This window comes from Somniosus microcephalus, chromosome 7 (assembly GCF_052327205.1).
Source record: "Somniosus microcephalus isolate GS21.2 chromosome 7, FLI_Smic_1.0, whole genome shotgun sequence".
NCBI classification, from domain to species: domain Eukaryota; kingdom Metazoa; phylum Chordata; class Chondrichthyes; order Squaliformes; family Somniosidae; genus Somniosus; species Somniosus microcephalus.
Genome location: NC_140993.1, coordinates 270,877,754 through 270,900,137, shown reverse-complemented (window position 1 = coordinate 270,900,137; position 22,384 = coordinate 270,877,754). Strand labels below are relative to the sequence as shown.

Genomic DNA, 22,384 nt, shown 5'->3' with positions numbered 1-22,384 from the left:
GGAGCCTTAAAGGGACAGCAGAATGGGATCGGCGAGATAGAGGCGTCAGAAGGGAACAATTTAGGTGCGCCATTGTCCCATGGAGTGAGGGAACAAGGTGCAAGGGTCAGAGGTAGAGATGTGGTCGAAGGGGGCGGCACAGTGGGAGAAACTGCGATAGCAGGAAGACTCTCTATGGGAGATGGAGTATCTGACGGGGAGCAGGATTATGTATCTGACGGGGAGCAGGCACAGGGGGTTGCAGAAGAGCTTGAGTGTGAGGAATTAGAGGGGGACAGAGACATGGAAGTCGGGGATGGGGTGGCATCATGTGGAAAGGGAAAGGTTAGTGAGGGGCAGAAGGAAGGAGAAAGGGCAGCTCATGGGTCCAAACTTAAGGCAAGGAAGAGGCTGAAACAGCAGGGAGGGGTCAAACAGGAGGGGAAAAAGAGCCGGAGGCTGCAGGAAAAAGCAACAGCTGCCCGAAAAGTTGAGAAGGAGCATGAGAGGAGGGAAGAGCCAGAGATGAAATGATGGGGAGATTATTGGGCATACTTCCCTTCTTTGGAGCCATGATTACATTGGTCTCGATCAATGTGAACGGACTGAGGGGTGAGAAGAAATTGCAGCAGTTGTTGCAGGGTTTTAAAGGCACGGACTTGTTGTGTCTGCAAGAAACCTTTTGGGATGAGGATATTCTAGAAAGAGTTCAGAAGGTTTGGAAGGGAGCGGTGTTTGCAAGTTGTGCAAACAATAACCGTAGAGGGGTGGCTGTTTTGGTGAGTCCGTCCATAGAAGAGAACGTTGCCTTGGTGGACAAGGACACTGAGGGGAGATTTTTACGGCTAAGGGTAAAATTGGAGGGATTTAATTGCGATCTTTTTAATATCTATGCACCGAATGACCATTGCAAGCGTCGCGAGTTTTTTCGGGGGTTATTCACTGAAGTGGCAGAGGTGGAAAATCCTTGTATAGTGGGGGATTTTAATGTATTTTTATCTTGGATGGACATTTCAGCCCAGATGGCCTTTAAAGAGGATAACTCCAGAGGGATGATTATAAAAATGATGGCAAATTTAAATTTGAGAGACTTATGGAGGGACCGGAACCCCATAAAAAGGGAGTTCTCCAGAGCAGGTTGGGTGGGTGATGTTTTAAAACAGAGCCGAATAAATTTTGTGTTAATGCGGGAAGGGTTAAGTTCGGAGGTGATGGAGATTTATTATAAAAAAGTATTTTTTAGTGATCACTCGGCTTTGGTTCTTAGAATTAGGAACAGCAGAGTTAAGATCGGTTCAGGGGTGTGGATTTTAAACAATCAATACTTGAAGGAAAGTACTTATAAAGAAGGGATTATAAATATAATAAAGAATGCTCGGAAGGAACTTTTGTTCTTGAAAGAAAGAAGAGTTTGGTGGGGCAATTTCAAATATGAGGTAAAAGTTTTTTCGGTACGTTATGGGAAAAAAAGGGCGGCAGCTAACCGACATCGAGAAGAGAATATAAACAAAAGGTTTACGGATGTCTGTAAAGCAGTTGACGGAGGGGATAAGGGAGCTGAGACTAAGTTCCGGGTGCTAAAGGAAGAGTGGGAATTATTGCAAGCTGAAAAATGCAAGGGGGCCATTCTCCGTGCAAAGGCTAGAGATGCATTGGAGGGCGAAAGATGCACTAGATATTTTCTAGAGCAAGAGAAGCTGCGACAGAGATTATCGTTAATTGAGGAGTTGAAGGTTGGGGAGAAGATCATTCATGAAAGTGAGGAGATTTTGGAGGTGGCTAGCAGCTTTTATCAAGAGTTATATACTAAAGAAGACATTTCCAATTTGGAGATGGAGAAGGTTACTGCTTTTATTGAAAAGGGTTTAAAGGAGGATGAGAGAAGCATGTGTGATAAAGAAATAGGATTAGCGGAAATAAAAATAGCAATAAGTGGAATGAAGGGGGGGAAAAGCCCAGGGTCCGATGGACTAAGTGCAGAATTTTATAAGGAATTTTTCGAGATTTTAAGTCCATTGCTCTTAGAAGTTTTTAAGGAAATTAAAATTGAGGGAAGCCTGGCTCCATCTATGAGGAGAGGTATCATAAGCTTAGCTTATAAAAATAAAGGGGATAGACGGGATCTGAAGAATTGGAGGCCCATCACACTATTAAATGTGGATTATAAGATCTTGGCGAGGGTTATGGCAAATCGTTTGAAGGAGGTGTTACCGGAGATAGTTTGGCCCTCTCAGTCCTATGGAGTCATAGGCTGGGACATCGCAGACACTGTGGTCTCAATCCGAGATGTGATAGAGCTCATGGAAGAGAGTGGGAGGGAGGCTTATGTATTAAAGATAGATCAAGAGAAAGCCTTTGATAGGGTCTCTCATGAGTTTTTATTGAAGGTTTTGGAAGCATTTGGTTTCAAGGAAAATTTCATTCAGTGGATAAGGATTTTTAATTCAAACATATTTAGCTGTGTTAAATGTAATGGTTTTTTATCTAAGTATTTTCCGATACAGAGATCAGTGAGACAAGGTTGTCCCCTGTCCCCACTGCTGTACACATTGGTAGCAGAACCATTAGGTTACATGATGCGAAAGAAACAAGGTGTAGTTGGGATTGTGGTACCCAGTTCCGGGCTGGTGTCGGTGATACACCAATATGCAGATGACACAACCTTAACATTGAGAAATGGGGAGTCAGTGAGGAAAGCTATGGAGGTAGTGGAGGAATATTGTAGAGCTTCAGGTGCCAGAGTGAATTATATTAAGTCCCAATGCCTGGTTGCAGGGAGGGGTAGGGGGGAATGTCCCTTTAAGGTGGTGGAGGTTTTGGAAGTTCTGGGGGTGCATATGGGGTGCAAGAAAGACAGGGAAGAAGTGGATCGATTAAATTGGGAACCGAAAGTTATGAAAATTAAAAAGATTTTGGGAAGGTGGGAAAGAAGGTGGTTGAAAGTGCAAGGAAGAGCGACAGTGGTGTCTGCTCTCCTGCTATCTAAGCTATGGTACTTATTGACGGTGGAGGATATTCCTGAGTGGGCAGAAAAGTCCATCCGAGAGGCTTGTGTGAGGTTTTTATGGGAAGGGAAACCAGCCTTGGTGGCTTACAATACCATCATTGGACGGAGAAATCAGGGAGGACTCAACTTCCCAGATATTGATTTGAAGAAAAAATCCTTTAGAATCAAATGGGTGAAGAGATTTCTTCAGAAGTCAAATTCCAGTTTTTGGAAGAGTTGTTTTGAGCATTTTTTAAAACAAAGTGGGATAGGAGGGCAGGGGATATTGTATATGGAATACAATAATATGTTTTTGAAATCGATTAAACTTCTCCCTAGGTTTTATAAGGGAGTTGTAGAGACTTGGGCTCAATTTTTAAAAAGTGTGCAGTTTATGCCCAAGGGGGCTGAGGAATTTTTAGAACAGCCTTTATTTTTGAACAGGTGGGTCAACATCGAAGGAGAGGTTTTATTTAATCAAGCTTTTATAAAAGCTGGGATTATATCGGTGAAAGATGTATTATACGAGGTGATTCCAGGTTGGTTGCCAGAAGCGATAGTGAGGGACATGGTGTGGGAGGAGGATCAGGAGGTAGACGGAAAAGCAATAGGAATCATGTATGAGAAGATTGTGAGGGCAATGCCACAGGATTGGATGGAAGAAATAAATGCGGAAATCTCCAAAGGAAGTAAAATGCGTCCTGCTTTTCCAAGCTTTGTACTGGAGAAAGGGGGAGAGTTAGTCCAATTTGACAACTGTAATACTCGAGATTTCTATGAGGTATTCAGAGAATAGAGATTCAAGACACCTGCTGGTCAGGAGTTTTGGCAGAGTATATACCCACAGCTGGACTTCAACAGGATTTGGAAGGGAGTGTGGGCAAATTTTAAATGTCCAGAATGGATTGAACTGGATTTCAAATTGGCTCATAACCGGATTTTTACCATGACAGTCTTGTGTAAGATTGGACCAGTGGAGGCGGCAACTTGCCCAATGTGTGGGACACAGGATGAGACTCTATCCCATTTACTGGTGTTATGTCCACAGTTAAATGACTTTAAGTACTATGTTCGACAGTTGTGTGAAGCTTTTTGCTGGGTGGGGACCGAACAGCGAGAATGGGAATCCCGTGGGACTCAATTTTGAGATGGGGATTGCAGAAGAGTCTGCCCGAGTCTAGCGGAGCAGCAATTAATTTAATGTTCAGTTTGGCTAGATTCGTGATTGTGCAAAGAAGGAATGCTCTGTTTTTTAAGGGGAGGAGAATCAATCTAAAAGAGTATTTTAAATATAAGCTAAAAGACCATTATAAGGCTCTATGGATGTTTTATTCAGAAAGGAATTTAAGGACAGTATTTTACAACCAATTCTTAAAGTACAATCGATTAATATATGTTACAGGTGACAAATTAAACTTCAGGTTTTGATGTTAAAATGTGGTGGCGGAATGGCTGTGCAGGGCGGTGGAATTGATTTGTATCATACAATGAAATGATCATGATGTTGTAAATGTTCTTAATGTTCAATAAAGTATTATATTAAAAAAAAGTGGGTAGCCCTCTCGCCTCTGAGTCAGAAGGTTGTGGGTTCAAGTCCCACTCCAGAGACTTGAGCACAAAAATCTAGGCTGACAACCCAGTGCAGTACTGAGGGAGTGCTGCACTGTCGGAGGTGCCATCTTTCGGATGAGATGTTAAACCGAGGCCCCGTCTGCCCTTTCAGGTGGATGTAAGAGATCCCATGGCATTATTTCGAAGAAGAGCAGGGGAGTTATCCCCGGTGACTTGGCCAATATTTATCCCTCATTCAACATCACAAAAATAGATTATCTGGTCATCATCACATTACTGTTTGTGGGAGCTTGCTGTGCGTGAATTGGCTGCCGGGTTTCCTTCATTATTACAACAGTGATTACACTTCAAAAGTACTTCATTGGCTGTAAAGGGCTTTGGGATGTCCTGAGGTCTTAAATGGCACGACATAAATGCAAGTCTTCCTTTTTTAAAAAAAAATTCTGCTTTACCATTCTTCCTACCAATGTAGGTAATTTCACACTTTATATTCCATCTGGCAACTTCTTGCCCAATCACTATGGCCCTTACCAGCCTCTTTGCATCCTCTTTACAGCTTTGTTTCCCACCTAGCTTTGTAGCATCAGCAAACATTATACTCGGTCCCCTCATCTAAGTCATTGATGTAGGTTGTAAATAGCTGAGGACCAAGCACTGATCCTTGCAGCACCCCACTAGTTACACCCTGCCACCCCAAAAATGACCCATTTATTCCTACTCCCTGTTAACCAATCCTCAATCCATACTAATATATTACCCCCAATACTACGAGCCCTAATCATGTGAAACAACCTCTTACGTGGCACCTAATCAAATGCCTTCTGAAATTCCAAATATACTACCTTGCTAGTTACACCCTCAAAAAACGAATAGATTTGTCAAACACAATTTCCCTCTCATAAAACCGTGTTTATTCTGTCTAATCATAGTGTGATTTTCTAAGTGCCCTGTTACCACATCCTTAGTAACAGATTCTAGCACTTTCCCTACTACTGACGTAACGCTAACTGGCCTACAGTTCTGTTTTTTCTCTCTCCCTCATTTCTTGAACAACAGGGTTACATTTGCTACCTTCCAATCCATGGGGTTCATTCTAGAATTTAGGCAATTCTGGAAAATCAAAACCAATGCATCCAATATCTCTGCAATCACCTTTTTTTTAAAACCTTAGGTTCTAGACCATTAGGTCCAGGGAATTTGTCAGCTTTTAGTTCCATTAATTTCTCCAGTGCTTTTTCTTTACTAATATTAATTCCTTTAAGTTCCTCATGTTCATTTGACCCTTGGTTCCCACAATGTCCTTTGTGTCTTCTACTGTGAAGACAGACACAAAACATTTGTTTAACGCCTTTGCCATTGCCTTATTCCCAATTATAATTTCTCCTGTCTCCACCTCTAAGGGACCCACTTTTACTTTTGCTAATCTCTTCCTTTTTACATACTTGTAAAAGCTCTTACAATCTGTTTTGATAGTTCTTGCTAGTTTATGCTTATATTCCATTTTCTCCCTCTATCAATTTCTTGGTCATCCTTTGCTGATTTTTAAAGCCCTCCCAATCCTCAGGCTTACTACTCTTTTTGACATTTTCTTTTAATCTAATACTATCCTTAACTTCTCTAGTTAGCCACGGCGGTACCACTTTTCCAGTGGAGAGTTTATTCCTCAAGGGAATGTATATTCGTTGAGAATTATGAATTGTTGATTTAAATGTTGGCCATTACTTATCTATCATCATATCTTTTAATCTAATTTCCCAATCTCGATGAAGGGGAAGTGTTGCTGCCTGAGGTGTGTGTGTGAGATCGGTTACTGCTTTGATTCTTCAGGGGACAGCAGTGCAAAATGTCTGGCGGGAGGCGGTGGCTGCTGGACCCGATGGCAACAGATACAGAAAAAGACAGCAGAATTACAGAAATGGTAAAAAGGATATAGAAGCGCTGGAGAAAGTGCAAGAAAGATTTACAAGGACGATCCCAGAACAAAGAGAGGACAACTGTCAGGAAAGACTGAGAGGGTGGGGTTCTTTTCTCTAGAAAAGAGAAGGCCGGGAGGTGATGGAGGTCTTTAAAGTTATGAAGGTGTGTGATAGGGTCATAGAGTCATAACGGCACAGAAGGAGGCCATTCGGCCCATCGAGTCTGTGCCGGCTCTCTGCAGAGCAATCCAGTCAGTCCCATTCCCCCGCTCTATCCCCGTAGCCCTGCAAGTTTATTTCCCTCAAGTGCCTATCCAGTCTCCCCTTGAAAACATTGTCTCCGCTTCCACCACTTCCGTTGGCAGCGAGTTCCAGGTCCTCACCACACGCTGCATAAAAAAGTTTTTCCTCACATTCCCTCTGTATCTCTTGCCCAAAACCTTAAATCTGTGTCCCCTAGTCCTTGTACCATCAACTAGTGGGAACAGCCTTTCTCCATCTAGCCTATCCAAACCCGTCATAATCTTGTACACCTCTATCAAATCACCCCGCAACCTCCTTTGCTCCAATGAAAACAAATCCAGCTTCTCCAACCTGTCCTTGTAGCTAAGATCCCCCATCCCTGGAACCATTCTGGTAAATCTCCTCTGCACCCTCTCAAGGGCCTTCACATCCTTCCTAAAGTGTGGTGACCAGAACTGGACGCAATATTCCAGTTGTGGCCTAACCAGCGCTTTATAAATGTTCAGCATAACCTCTCTACTTTTGTACTCAATACCTCTCTTTATGTAGTCGTGAGGATGTTTCTACTTGTGGAGAGTCCAAAACTAGGGGCCATAAATATAAGATAGTTATACTAATAAATCCAATAAGGAAATCAGCAGAAACTGCTTTACGAGGAGAGTGGTGAGAATGTGGAACTCGCTACCACAGGGAGTGGTTGAGGCGAATAGCATTGATGGATTTAAGGCAAAGCTAAACAAGCACATGAGGGAGAAGGGAATAGAAGGATATATTGATAGGGTGAGATGACGCAAGGTGGGACGATGCTGGTGTGGAGCATAAGCACTGGCATAGACCTGTTGGGCCAAATGGCCTGTTTCTGTGCTGCAAAATTCTATGTAATATGTCAAGTCACAGCTACCAAACAATACCATATACCAGGTAGGCAGTGCAAGTGTGCAGGCCACAAAGGGTTGTCTGTGAACCTGCTGCACACTAACTGCTTGCTCATGCCAAGTCCTAAGACCTTCCTTGCTTACCATACAAACCCATATCTGACAGAGCAGAAATCTATCTGATTTAATTTCATTGAAATTTTCATAATATATTCTTTCTCTAACCACTACGGTGAAAGGATGGGCCAGCGTCAGATGGCGGGGAGTTAAATGGTAAGCGAGGTTGTATTGATTTAAATAGCGGAATAGACTGACTGCTTGCCATGGTCATGTTTACACTGTAAAATCAGGGTTGGATACTTCTCCATGACTGCCTTTAACATCTTATCAATGAAAAGATGGACCTTGTCATAAATCTCATCATCGAGAAACTACCTATGAAATAACACTGGACGGCCAGCTGGTGGCGCCGTCCAAGGAGTATAAATACTCGGGCGTCGGCCCCAGCTTTCCAGGGACATTTTGTAAGACAAGGAACTAGTGAAGTACAACTAGACCTCCATGTTCTGAAACAAGTTGATTAAAGCCTTGCTTTATACTCAAACCAAGTGTGTAGTGAGTTTTATTACGTCAGACCTTCTGTGAGGTGAGGTGCAACTGGTCCTGCCAGGCTTCCTTCAGCAGCATCTTGCCACAAAGGCACCATTCATCAAGAAGCATCTCAAAGAGTAGCTGAAATCCACTCCGTTTTTCTCAGCCGGGAAAAGTCCAAATAACATTTGAGGCTGGGAGTCAAACTCGCACATCCCCGTCCCCGAGTCGGGAGAATTGGTGATTAACAGTATACGACAAAGCATACGTAGTTTAGTTTGAGCTCAGAATGAACAAATAATACATCGCAGTTAACGCAACTCAACAAAATGGGTGAATGAGGTGATCACTGTCGAATGATGACTCACCCCTCTGGTTGCTGCAAGGAATGCTTCATAGCTTTGAGTTGTTGAAAGTGACAAGACATATCAGTTGCCAAGACCATCTCAATTACCAGGGTCCGAAGTTCCCTTTGGAGAAAATGGAAGATAATCATGAGCAGCTTCTCACAGTTCCAACACAACCAGTTAATTATTCTGACATTTCCAACTCCTCTGCATGCAACGCTCACCCCCATTCCTTTTTACAAAGGATCACTCACTGTCTTCATCTCAAAAACCACCCCTAATTTGAACTAATTAAAAAGATTAATCTCAGTACATAAAAAATAGCCATTTCTGCTTGATGAACCCATTAGGGATTCCTTTTTCAATTACGCAGAGAGGCTCTCAATTGATTTTGTCTTGAAAGCCTTTGATAAACAATCACATAAGAGCTTAAGCACATCTGACACAGAGTTTAAAAGAATTCCATCAGCAGGTATCAAGGTTTCGATCTCAATCAATTCGACATGACTCCAAGCCAGTTTACAAAACAGTACTGCTTCACTCTCTTTGAAGGGAATCTTATCAACTCAATTTAAAACCAGAAAAATATCAATACCCCCACCGACTGAGTAGTACCTCCAACGCCCCCCTCCCCTGAATCAATAGTGCACTGCCTCGCCCCCACCCACCAAAAACCATATTGAGAATCACCCCACCCCATACACAGTCAGTGAGCAGCTCTTCCAAATCTGCACACATAATTAAGCAACATATCAAGCAACCCCTCACTGAGCACCTTATTGGGATTCCCCTATCGCCCCCTCCCTTCTCGCAGCACCTTCCCCTCTCCCACTGAACAACATCACACAGAGTGTAAGAACCAGAATAGCTCAAGTGGTAAAGGCAACGGCTTCTGGAATGTATTCAGGACACTTTTCCGGAACTGTATGATTTAGAACCAACAGGGGATAAGGCCCTACTAGATTTAGTGATGAGTTAGTCTTTGGTTAGTTCGCTTTCAGGAGCGGATAGAAAAACAGCAGTGTAGTTTAGACCTAGTTAACAACAATTATATTAATAATCACCTTGTATCTATCGAGTTTATTTGAAGTTTCTAATTAGAATGGAGGGACAGCTGCGACCCGTAGCCTGCAATTCCTGTGCCATGTGGGAACTTCGGGATGCTTCATCTGTCCCCGAGGACCATGTTTGCAGGAAGTGCCTCCAACTGCTCGAACTCACGCTGAGGGTTTCGGAGCTTGAGGGACAGCTGGATTCATTACTGGGCATACGGGTGGTTGAATGTTTCCTGGGTCACAAGTTCCAGGGTGTGGTCACCCCTATAGCCAGATAGAGTTCAGAATCGCAAGTGGGAGGCCACCCAGAAGGGTAGGAGAAGGCAGGCAGTTTTGCGTGTGTGGCACTCTCAAACTGATATAGAGGGTGACAACAACTCAAAGGAGTGCAGTCCCGAGACTGGCACCCTGAGGCAAAGAACTGCACAGGGGGGTACAGCAAAGAGTATGAATACAGTCGTAATTAGCGATTCGATAGTCAGGGGCACAGAGAGGCCGTTATGGTGCTGTCGACATGAGACCCATATGATATGTTGTCTCCCTGGCGCCAGGGTAAGCGACGTCACGGAGAGGGTGTAGAACATTCTGCGGGGGGAAGGGGCAGAGCCAGAAGTCGGGGTCCATGTCGGAACTAACAACATAGGGAAGAAGAGGGTTAAGGTCCTGCAGTCAGATTTTAAGGAGCGAGGGAGGAATTTAAAAAGCAGGACCTCAAAAGTAGTAATCTTACTCCCAGTGAGAGTAGAAATAGAAGGATATGGCGGGTTAATGCGTCACTGGAGACATGGTGCAGGAGGGAGGGCTTCAGATTCCGGGGACATTGGGACCAGTTCCGTGGCAGGAGGGACCAGTTCAAGATGGGCGGGTTACACATGAACAGCGCTGGGACAAATATACTAGCTGGCAAGTTAACTAGAGCTGTGGGGGAGGGTGTCAACTAGTTTATCAGGGGATTGGGCACCAAGATGTAGGCTTAAAAAGTAGAATCAAGGTGCACAGAGGACTGAGAGAGACAGTTAGAGTTAGAAATAATACAGAATTAGAATGGATCCTAGAAAATAAAAAGAGCTCTAAGTTAGTTTTGGAATGCATGTGTAAATGCACAAAGTGCGGTTAATAAGGTTGGTGAGTTGCAGGCACAAATAGCCACGTGGGAATATGAGGTAGTGGCGCTAACTGAGACCTGGCTCAAACAAGGAGAGGATTGGATTGTTAATGTTCCTGGGTACCAAGTATTCAGGAAAGATAGGGAAGGAAGAAAAGGAGGAGGGGTAGCAGTTTTGATTAAGGAAAATATTACAGGGCTAGAAAGAGAGAATGTCCTTGAGGGATCAAAGACAGAATCTATTCGGTTGGAGTTAAGAAACAATAAAGGCGCTATTACACTACTTGGTGTATTTTATAGGCCACCAAATAGTGGGAATAAGATCGAGGAACAGATTTGCAAAAAGAAATTACTGAGAGGAGCAAGAACTATAGATGAGTGATAATGGGAGACTTTAACTACTCCAATATTGAATGGGGCAGTGATTGTGTTATGAGAGAGAGAAGGGGAGGAATTTCTGAAGTGTGTTCAGGAGAATTTTCTTGATCAGTATGTTTCCTGCCCTGATCTAGCCCTGGGGAATGAAATGGGTCGAGTGGAGATTGTCATAGTCAGGGAGCATCTTGGGAATAGTGATCATAGTATCGTAAATTTCAGATTAGTTATGGAGAAGGACAAGGAGCAATCCGGAATAAAAATACTTAACTGGTGGAGGGCTAATTTCAGCGACTTGAGGAGGGGTCTGGCCTGGGTAAATTGGAGCCAGACTGTCAGGCAGAAAGGTAATGGAGCAATGGGTGGCCTTTAAAGAGGAGATGGTTCGGGTACAATCTAGATACATTCCCACAAGAGTGAAAGGGAGGGGTCCCAAAACCAGAGTTCCCTGGATGACATAGTTAGAGAGTAGGATGAAGCACAAAAAGGGGCACATGCCAGATGTCAGCTTGATAATACAAGGGAGAATTAGGCTGAATATAAAAACTAAAGAAGTGAAAAAGGAAATAAAAGGGGCAAAGCGACAGTACGAGAATAGATTGGCGGTTAACATAAAGGGGAATCCAAAGTTCTTCTGCAGGCATATTAACAGTAAAAGGATTGTCAGAGGAGCGCTGGGGACAATTAGGAACCAAAAGGAAGATGTACTGGTGGAGGCAGAATGTGACTGAGATGCTAAATGAGTACTTTGCATCGGTGTTTACCAAGAAAGAGGATTTTGCCAAAGCTATGATAAATGAGGAAGTTGATACTGTATGAGATAAAAATAAAGAGGTACTAGGAAGGCTGGCAGTAATTAAATGGATAAATCACCCAGTCCGGATGGGATGCATCCTAGGTTGCTGAGGGGAGTAAGGGTGGAAATTGCGGAGGTGCCGGCCACTATCTTCCAATCCTTCTTAGATACAGGGGTGGTGCCAAAGGACTGGAGGATTGCAAATGTTACTCCCTTGTTCAAAAAAAGGGGAGAAGGATAAACCCGGCAATTACAGGCCAGTCAGTTTAACGTCGGTGGTGGGAAGTTTTAGAAACAATAATCCGGGAGAAAATGAACAGCCACTTGGACAAGCATGGACTAATAAAGGAGAGCCAGCAGGGATCTGTTTAGGGCAAATCATGTTTGACAAACTTGATTGAGTCTTTTGATGAGGTAGCAGAGAGGGTGGTTGAGGGCAGTGCGGTTGGGGTTGTGTACATGGACTCTCAAAAGGCGTTTGATAAAGTACCACATACTAGGCTTGTGAGCAAAATTGAATCCCATGGGATAAAGAGAAACTGTTTCCAATGGATGAAGGATCGATCACCAGAGGGCACAGATGGTTTGGCAAATGAACTCAAGGCGACATGAGGGAAAACTTTTTTACGTAATGAGTTGTTTGGATTTGGAATGCGCTGCCTGATAGGGCGGTGGATACAGATTCAATAGCAGCCTTCAAAAGGGAATTGGATAAATACTTGAAGGAGAAAAAATTGCAGGGATACGGGGAAAGAGCGGGGGAGTGGGACTGACTGGATTGCTCTTCGAAAGAGCCGGCGCAGACTCGATGGGCCGAATGGCCTCCTTCTGTGATGTAGTATTTGATGATTCTATGACTATGATTGAATTTGATATCAGGTTCGAGAGGAAGAATTGAGAGTCATAATCATAATAATAAACAACTTTATTGTCATTGTTAGTGCACAAGTGCAGTACAACGAAATGTAGGCTTGCGGCTCCCGAGAGTGTACATTTAGATTAGACATTTAACATACATTTGACTTGTAACATAAACATAAACATAATAAAGTGCATTGGCAGATGTGCAGGCTTTAGAGTTTATTTGCAGAGTTCAGTAGGATGACAGCCCTGGGAAAGAAGCTGTTCCTAAATCTGGTCGTTCGGGTGCGAATGCATCTGTAGCATCTCCCAGATGGCAGGGGGGCGAACAGACTGTGGCTGGGGTGGGTAGGGTCTTTGATGATGGTCAGTGACCTCCGTAAACAACGTTTCTGGTAGATGTTCTCAATGGTCGGTAGCCGGGTGCCGGTAATGCGTTGGGCAGTTTTGACTACCCGCTGCAGGGATTTCCGGTTATAGGAGCTACAGCTGCCATACCATACTGTGATACAGTTTGTCAGGATGCTCTCTATTGTGCAGCGGTAAAAGTTAGAGAGGATCTGGGGTGACAGGTTACATCCCTTCAGCCTCCTTAGGAAATATAGGCGCTGCTGGGCCTTCTTCACCAGAGAGGAGGTATTGAGGGACCAGGAGAGGTCTTCCGTGATGTGGACTCCGAGGAACTTAAAGCTGTCCACCCTTTCCACCACAGCCCCATGGATGTGGATGGGGGTGTGTCTTCCGCCTTTAGACTTCCTGAAGTCCACAATGATTTCCTTGGTTTCACAAGCCAATTTAAATTTAAGTAAAGCAAACTGCGAAGGGATGAGAAATAAATTAACCACAGTAAACTGGGCTGAGCTGTTAGTCTGTAAACCTACAGACAAACGGTATTTAAAACGGTATACAAACGACAAAAACAATATTTACACCTAAAAGGCAAAACCTACACTTGCTTATTTATGGGACCATGGTCAACAGAGTAAGAGAAGCTTAAAGCTAAAAGAAAAGGCTTACATAAATGTAAGGATGAGTGGAACTCCAGCAAACTGGGAGAGCTACAAAAACAACAAAGGGACATAAAGAAAGTAATAAGAGGTGGAAAAAGGGAGTATGCAAGAGCTATCAAAGCTAACAGCAAAGGTTTTTTATATTTAGGTCCATTAAAGCCAGATGCAGTTTAGTCTATAATGGATAATAAAGAAATGGCAAACTTGATAAATAAATACTTTGGGCAGGATTTTCATTGGGCCGTGGAGGCGGGATTGGAGGCGTGCGGGGGGTTAAAATCTTGAAATCGGGGGGGCACGAACCCATCCCGCCCCCAACCCGCCTCCATGCCAGTTTCAAAGGAGGCGGGTACCCGACCTGTGCTGGGAGCCGCCTCCCCGAGGCGGGAAGGGGATTAGTGCCAATTAACTGCCTGTTAACAGGTAGTTTTTAGCCTAATCCCTATTTTTATTGGTGAAGTGTGGGATTCCCGACGGCTCCAAACCACGGCCAGTTAGCGAGGCGGGCCGTCAGGATGAAGGGCTTGGGGGGGTCGAGATGTCCGGTGTTCAGGTGAGTGATGGGTGCATGAGTGAAGAGGTAAGTGTGTTTGGTGTGTGTAAAGTGTTTAAAAAAGTTTTACTTACATGTACTTACCTTTACAGCCTTCCTTCCTTCAGGTCTCGGAGTCCCTCATCTCACCGGCACAGAAAGCAGAATGGCTGCGATCTGTCAAAATCTGCAGCATTCAGCTTTCTCTTCCAGCGAGATCTCTAAATCATCTTGAGAGGAAGGAATTAACTTAGTGTACAGATTGTCAATGTTTGACAGCATCAAACAGCTGTCAAATGCTGATATTTCATCTGTCAAAATCTCTTGACAGATGAAATGTCAATCTGTGACATCACCTGTCGTCGGGTGGCCCTTAATTGGCCTGCTGAGCCCGCCCAGTGGGCTCAACAAGGTCAATTAAGTGAAAATCACGTGGGTTGGCCACAACTCGATGGAGGCAGGACTACAACCCCGAAAGTTGTAGTCCCGCCTTCTACACACCTCCTCAATGAAAATCCAGCCCTTTGTATCTATTTTCACAGTAGAGAAAGAGGACAAAATGCCAGCAGTACAAGAGAACCTAAAAATAAGTGAACAGGAGCAACATAGTAGATTTAATAGTTAAAAAATGTTAATGGAGAAAATAATGGGACTTAAGGTAGCCAAGTCTCCAGGACCTGATGGTTTTCACCCTATTAAAAGAAAGAGGTGGGAAATTGTAGATGTGTTAGTCATAATTTCCCAAAGCTCTCTAGATTCGGCAATTGTGCCCTTGAATTGGATAATTGCAAATGTCACTCCATTATTTAAGACAGGAGGGAGAGCGAAACCAGGAAATACAGACCTGTCAGTTTAACATAAGTTGTAGGGAAATTATTGGAATCTATCTTCAAGGACAGAGTGACTGAGCATTTGAACAAGTATGAGCTGATCGTAGAGAATCAGAATAGATTTGTGGAGGGTGGGACATCTAGTTGAATTTTTTTACAAGGTCACTTAAAAGGTGGACAGGGGATTGTCTATGGATGTTGTCTATGTGGAATTCCAGAAGGCATTTGATATGTTTCCGAACAAGCGATTACTAGAGTGCATGGAGTTGGTGGTAACCTTAGGTCATGGGTTGATAATTGGTTGGGTGGTAGGAAACAGAGAGTAGGGATAAAGGGAAAGTCCTCAGATTGGCGGAATGTGACAAGTGGTGTTCCTCTGGGATCTGAACTAGGGCCTCAGCTTTTCACCACGTATGTCAATGACTTTGATGGAATAGTGAGTGGTATGTTCAAGATTGCAGCTGACACTAAATTAGGAGCAACAGTAAGTTGTGCAGATGGAAGCAGAAAGTAAAAAGGGACTGCAGGAACAGGAGCAGAGTGGTTAAGGTAATGGACTGGTAATCCAGAGGCCTGAACTAATGAAGATATGAGTCCAAATCCCACCACGGCAGCTGGGGAATATAAATTCAGTTAATTAAATAAATCTGGAATAAAAAGCTAGCATCAGTAATGGTGACAATGAAACTACTGGATTGTCATAAAAACCCATCTGATTCACTAATCACCTGTAGGGAAGGAAACCTGCCGTCCTTATCCAGTCTGGGCTATATGTGACTCCAGGCCATCAGCAATGGGGTTGACTCTTAACTGCCCTCTGAAATGGCCTAGCAAGCCGCTCAGTTGTATCAAACTGCTAGGAAAAGCAGTAAGAATAAAAGTGGACCGTCCAGCATCAACCTAGGCACCAGATTCGCACACGGCAAAGGCACAGTCAGCCCAGTCAACAGTGCAAAGTCCTCCTCACTAACATCTGGGAAATTGTGCCAAAATTGGGAGAGCTGTCCCACAGACTAGTCAAGCAACAGCCTGACACAGTCATACTCACAGATTCAAACCTTTCAGCCAATGTCCCAGATTTCTCCATCACCATCCCTGGGTATGTCCTGTCCCACCGGCAGGACAGACCCACCAAAGATGGCGGCACAGTGGTATACATTCAGGAAGGAGTGGCCCTAGGAGTCCTCAACATTGAGCCCATGAAGTCTCATGTTATCAGGTGAAACATGGGCAAGGAAACCTCCTGCTGATTACTCCTACCGCCTGCCCTCAGCTGATGAATCAGTACTCCTCCATGTTGAACACCACTTGGAAGAAGCACCGAGAGTAGCAAGGGCACAGGATGTACTCTGGGTGGGGGACTTCAATGTCCATCACCAAGTAGTGGCTCTGTATCACCACTACTGACTGAGCTGGCCAAGTCCTGAAGGACATAGCTGCCAGAGAGGGCCAGTGGCAGATGGTGAGAGAACCAACATGAGGGAAAAACCTGCTTGACCTTGACTTCACCAATCTACCTGTCGCAGATGTGTCTGTGCATGACAATATTAGTAGGAGTGACCACCGCACTGTCCCTGTGGAGACGAAGTCCCGTCTTCACACTCAGGACACCCGCATTCGTGTTGTGTGGCACTACTGCCGTGCTAAATGGGATAGATTCAGAACAGATGTAGCAGCTCAAAACTAGGCATCGATGAGGTGCTGTGGGCCATCAGCAGCAGTAGAGGTTACAATCAGTAACCTCACTCAAACATTTCCATCAAGCCAGGGGACCAATCCTGGTTCAATGAGGAATATCGAAGAGCATGCCAGGAGCAGCACCAGGTGTACCTAAAAATGAGGTGCCAACCTGGTGAAGCTACAACACAGGACTACATGCATGCTAAACAATGGAAGTCGCATGCTATAGAAAGAGCTAAGCGATCCCACAACCAATGAATCAGATCAAAGCTCTGCAATCCTGATACATCCAGTTCTGAATGGTGGTGGACAATTAAACAACTAATGGGAGGAGGAGGCTCCATGAACATCTCCATCCTCAATGATGGCGGAGCCAACACGAGTGCAAAAGACGAGGCTGAAATGTTTGCAACCATCTTCTGCCAGAAGTGCCGAGTGGATTATCCATCTCGGCCTACTCCCGAGGTCCCCACCATCAGAAAAGCCAGTCTTCAGCCAATTCAATTCACTCCACGTGATATCAAGAAACGGCTGAGCGCACTGGATGCAGCAAAGGCTATGGGACTTGACAACATCCCGGCTATTGTGCTGAAGACTTGTGCTCCAGAACTAGCCGCACCTCTAGCCAAGCTGTTCCAGTACAGCTACAACACTGGTATCTACCCGACAAAATGGAAAATTACCCAGGTATGTCCTGTCCACAAAAAGCAGGACAAATCCATCTGGCCATTTATCGCCCCATCAGCCTACTCTCTATCATCAGCAAAGTGATGGCAGGTGTCATCGACAGTGCTATCAAGCAGCATTTACTCACCAATAACCAGCTCACTGATGCCCAGTCTGGGTTCCGCCAAGACCACTCGGCTCCAGATCTCATTACAGTCTTGGTCCAAACATGGACAAAAGAGCCGAATTCCAGCGGTGAGGTGAGAGTGACTGCCCTTGACATCAAGGCAGCATTTATCTGAGTGTGCCATCAAGGAGCCCTAGCAAAATTGAAGTCAATGGGAATTGGGGGGAAAACTCTCCACTGGTTGGAGTCACACCTAGCACAAAGGAAGATGGTTGTGGTTGTTGAAGGTCAATCATCACAGCTCCAGGACATTGCTGCAGGAGTTCCTCAGGACAATGCCCTAAGCCCAAGCATCTTCAGTTGCTTCATCAATGATCTTCCCTTCATCATAAGTTCGGAAATGGGGATGCTTGCTGATGATTGGACAGTGTTCAGTTCCATTCGCAACTCCTCAGATAATGAAGCAGTCCATGCCCACATGCAGCAAGACCTGGGCAACATTCAGGCTTGGGCTAATAAGTGGCAAGTAACATTTGTGACACACTACTGCCAGGCAATAACTATCTCCAACAAGAGAGAGTCTAGTCACCTCCCCTTGACATTCAACAGGATTACCATTACTCAAGCCCCCACTGACAACATCCTGGGGGTTACCATTAACCAGAAATTTTACTGGACCAGGTACATAAACACTGTGGCTATAAGAGCAGGTCAGAGGCTGGTTATTCTGCGATGAGTGAGTCACTTCCTGACTCCCTAAAGCCTTTCCACCATCGACAAGGCACAAGTCAGGAGTGTGATGGAATACTCGCTGCTTGTCATAGAAACATAGAAGATAGGAGCAGGAGTAGGCCATTCGGCCCTTCAAGCCTGCTCCACCATTCAATGAGATCATGGCTGATGATCCAAATTCAGTACCCTGTCCCTGCCTTCTCCCCATATCCCTTGATCCCTTTAGCCTCAAGAAATATATCCAACTCTTTCTTGAATATATTTAATGAACTGGCCTCCACCGCCTTCTGTGGCAGAGAATTCCACAGGTTCACCACTCTGTGGGTGAAGAAATTTCTCCTCATTTCAGTCCTAAATGGCTTACCCCTTATCCTTAGACTATGACCCCTGGTTCTGGACTCCCCGGCCATCGGAAACATCCTTCCTGCATCTAGTCTGTCCAGGCCTGACAGAATTTTATAGGTTTCGATGAGATCCCCTCTCAATCTTCTAAACTCCAGTGAGTATAAGCCCAATCGACACAATCTCTCCTCCTACGTCATTCCTGCCATCCCAGGTGTCAGCCTGGTGAATCTTCGCTGCACTCCCTCCATGGCAAGAACGTCCTTCCTCAGGTAAGGTGACCAAAACTGCACACAATATTCAAGGTGCGGTCTCACCAAGGCCCTGTACAACTGTAGCAAGACATCCTTGTTCCTGTACTCGAACCCTCTTGCTATGAAGGCCAACATACCATTTGCCTTCTTAACCGCCTGCTGCACCTGCATGCTTACCTTCAGCGACTGGTGCACAAGAACACCCAGGTCTCTTTGCACTTCCCCTTCTCCCAATCTATTGCTATTCAAATAATAATCTGCCTTCCTGTTTTTGCCACCAAAGTGGATAACCTCATATTTATCCACATTATAGTGCATTTGCCATGTTTCTGCCCAATCACCCAACCTGTCCAAATTGTACTGGAGTTTCACGACATCCTCCTCACAGCTTACCCTCCCACCCAGCTTTGTGTCGTCTGCAAATTTGGAGATATGACATCCAATTCCCTCATCTAGATCATTTATATTGTGAACAGCTGGGGTCCTAGGACCGATCCTTGCAGTACCCCACTAGTCACTGCCTGCCACTCGGAAAACGACCTGTTTATTCCAACTCTTTGCTTTCTGTCCGCCAACCAGTTCTCTATCCAAGTCAATACCTTGCCCCCAATCCCATGTGCCTTAATTTTGCATGCTAATCTCTTATGTGGGACCTTATCGAAAGCCTTCTGAAAGTCCAAATACACCACATCCACTGGTTCTCCCTTATCTATTTTGCCAGTTACATCCTCAAAAAATTCCAGTAGATTAGTCAAGCATGATTTACCTTTTGTAAATCCATGTTGACTTTGTCCGATCCTGTCACTGCTTTCCAAGTGCTCTGCTATTACATCTTTTATAATAGACTCTAGCATTTTCCCCACTACCAATGTCAGGCTCACCGGTCTATAATTCCCCGCTTTTTCTCTACCACCTTTTTTGAATAGTGGGGTAACATTAGCTACCCTCCAATCCATGGGTACTGTTCCAGAGTCTATCGAGTTCTGGAAGATGACCAGCAATGCATCTACTATCTCTAGGGCCACTTCCTTAAGTACCCTGGGATGTAGACCATCAGGCCCTGGGGGTTTATCGGCCTTCAGTCCCATCAATTTTCCTAACACCATTTCCCTACAAATACTGATTTCTTTCAGTTCCTCCCTTTCATCAGACCATATGTTCCCCGGCATCTCTGGGAGGTTATTTGTGTCCTCCTTTGTGAGACAGAACCAAAGTATGTATTTAGTTGGTCTGCCATTTCCTTGATTCCCATTATAAATTCCCTGATTCTGACTGTAAGGGACCTACGCTTGACTTCACCAATCTTTTTCTCTTCACATATCTATAAAAGCTTTTACAGTCAGTTTTTCTGTTCCCTGCAAGCTTACTCTCATATTCTATTTTCCCTTTCTTAATTAATCCCTTTGTCCTCCTTTGTTGACTCCTAAACTGCTCCCAATCCTCAGGATTATTGCTTTTTCTAGCCAATTTATATGTCCTCGCCTTGGATCTTATGCTATCCCTAATTTCCCTTGTTAGCCACGGTTGAGTCACCTTTTTGTTTTATTTTTATGCCAAACTGGGATGAACAATTTCTGTAGCTCATCCATTCGGTCTTTGAATGTTTGCCATTGCCTATCCACCGTCAACCCTTTGAGTGCCATTCCCCAATCAATCCTACCCAACTCGCTCCTCAGACCATCCTAGTTTCCTTTATTTAAATTGAGGACCCTTGTCTCTGAGTCAACTACTTCATTCTCCATCTTAATGAAGAATTCGATCATATTATGATCGCTCCGACCCAAGGGGCCTCATACAACAAGATTGCTAATTAATCCTTTCTCGTTACATAATACCCAGTCTAAGATGGATTGGTTGGTTCCTCGACATATTGATCCAGGAAACCATCCCGTAAACACTCCAGGAATTCCTCCTCCACGGTATTGTTACTAATTTGGTTGGCCCAATCTATATGTAGATTAAAGTCACCCATGATGACTACTGTGCCCTTATTGCACGCTTCTTTAATTTCCCTTTTAATGCCATCCCCAACCTCCGCCTTACTGTTTGGAGGTCTATATACCACTCCCACTAATGTTTTTTTACCCTTAGTATTTCTCAATTCATTACAATTGTATTAATCCCTTCTTTAACCAGTAATGCTACCCCACCTCCCTTTCCTTTTTGCCTATCTTTCCTGAATATCGAATACCCCTGGATGTTGAGTTCCCAGTCTTGGCCATCCTTGAGCCAAGTTTCTGTAATCCCAACCAAATCATATTTGTTTACCTCTATTTGTGCAGCCAATTCATCCACCTTATTACAAATGCTCCTCGCATTAAGACACAAAGCCTTCAGGCTTGTTTTTTTAACGCTCTTAGACCTATTAGAATTATTATTTACTGTGGCCACGTTTGATTTAAACCGTTGATTTCTCTGACTGCCACTTTTGTTTTTCTCCTCCCTATCTTTTGCTTTTATCCCTGTTTTCCTTTCCTCTGTCTCCCAGCTCAGGTTCCCAACCCCCTGCCATTTTAGCTTAAAGCCCCCCGAACAGTGCTAGCAAACCTCCCCGCAAGGATATTTGTCCCGCTCTGGTTCAGGCGCAACCCGTCCGACTTGTACAAGTCGCACCTTCCCCAGAAACAGGCCCAGTGATCCAGGAAACTAAAGCCCTCCCTCCTGCACCAACTCTTTAGCCACGCATTCATCTGCTCTATCCTCCTATTCCTATACTCACTAGCACGTGGCACCGGGAGTAATCCAGAGATTACAACCTTTGAGGTCCTACTCGTTAATCTGCTACCTAGCTCCCTAAATTCTTGCTGCAGGACCTCATCCCTCTTCCTACCTATGTCGTTGGTCCCAATGTGAACCACGACCTCTGCCTGTTCACCCTCCCCCTTCAGAATGCCCTGCAGCCGTTCAGTGACATCCTTGACCCTGGCACCAGGGAGGCAACAAACCATCCTGGAGTCACGTCTACGGCCACAGAAACGCCTATCTGTTCCCCTTACGATAGAATCCCCTACCACTATTGCTCTCCCACTCTTTTTCCTCCCTTCCTGAGCAGCAGAAGCACCCCTGGTGCCAGGAAGTTGGCTGCTGCTGCCTTCCCCTGGTGAGTCATCCCCCTCAACAGTATCCAAATTGGTATACCTGTTTGGATGAGTGCAGCTCCAACAGCACTCAAGAAGCTCTACACCATTCGGGAAGAAGCAGCCCACTTGATTGGCATCCCATCCACCACCTTAAACATTCATAAGAACATAGCAACATAAGAACATAAGAAATAGGAGCCAGAGTAGGTCACTCGGCCCTTCGAGCCTGCTCCGCCATTCAATAAGAACATGGCTGATCTTCAACTCAACTCCACCTTCCCAAAAATCTATTGATCTCAGTCTTGAATATACTCAACGACTGAGCATCCACAGCTCTCTAGAGTAGAGAATTCCAAAGATTCACAACCCTTTGAATGAAGAAATTTCTCCTCATCTCAGTCCTAAATGGCCAACCCCTTATTCTGAAACT

At 44.6% G+C, this 22,384-nt stretch overlaps 1 protein-coding gene across 1 annotated transcript in view; it reads right to left on the bottom strand.

Moving 5' to 3' along the window:
• Nucleotides 1-22,384, bottom strand: part of LOC147115334 (dual specificity calcium/calmodulin-dependent 3',5'-cyclic nucleotide phosphodiesterase 1C-like) — a 224,312-nt gene that overhangs the window by 29,911 nt on the left and 172,017 nt on the right. The window contains exon 9 of the mRNA XM_085993997.1: nucleotides 8,531-8,632. Within this exon, the coding sequence (XP_085850123.1) occupies nucleotides 8,531-8,632 (102 nt within the window). The remainder of the gene's footprint in view (nucleotides 1-8,530; nucleotides 8,633-22,384) is intronic.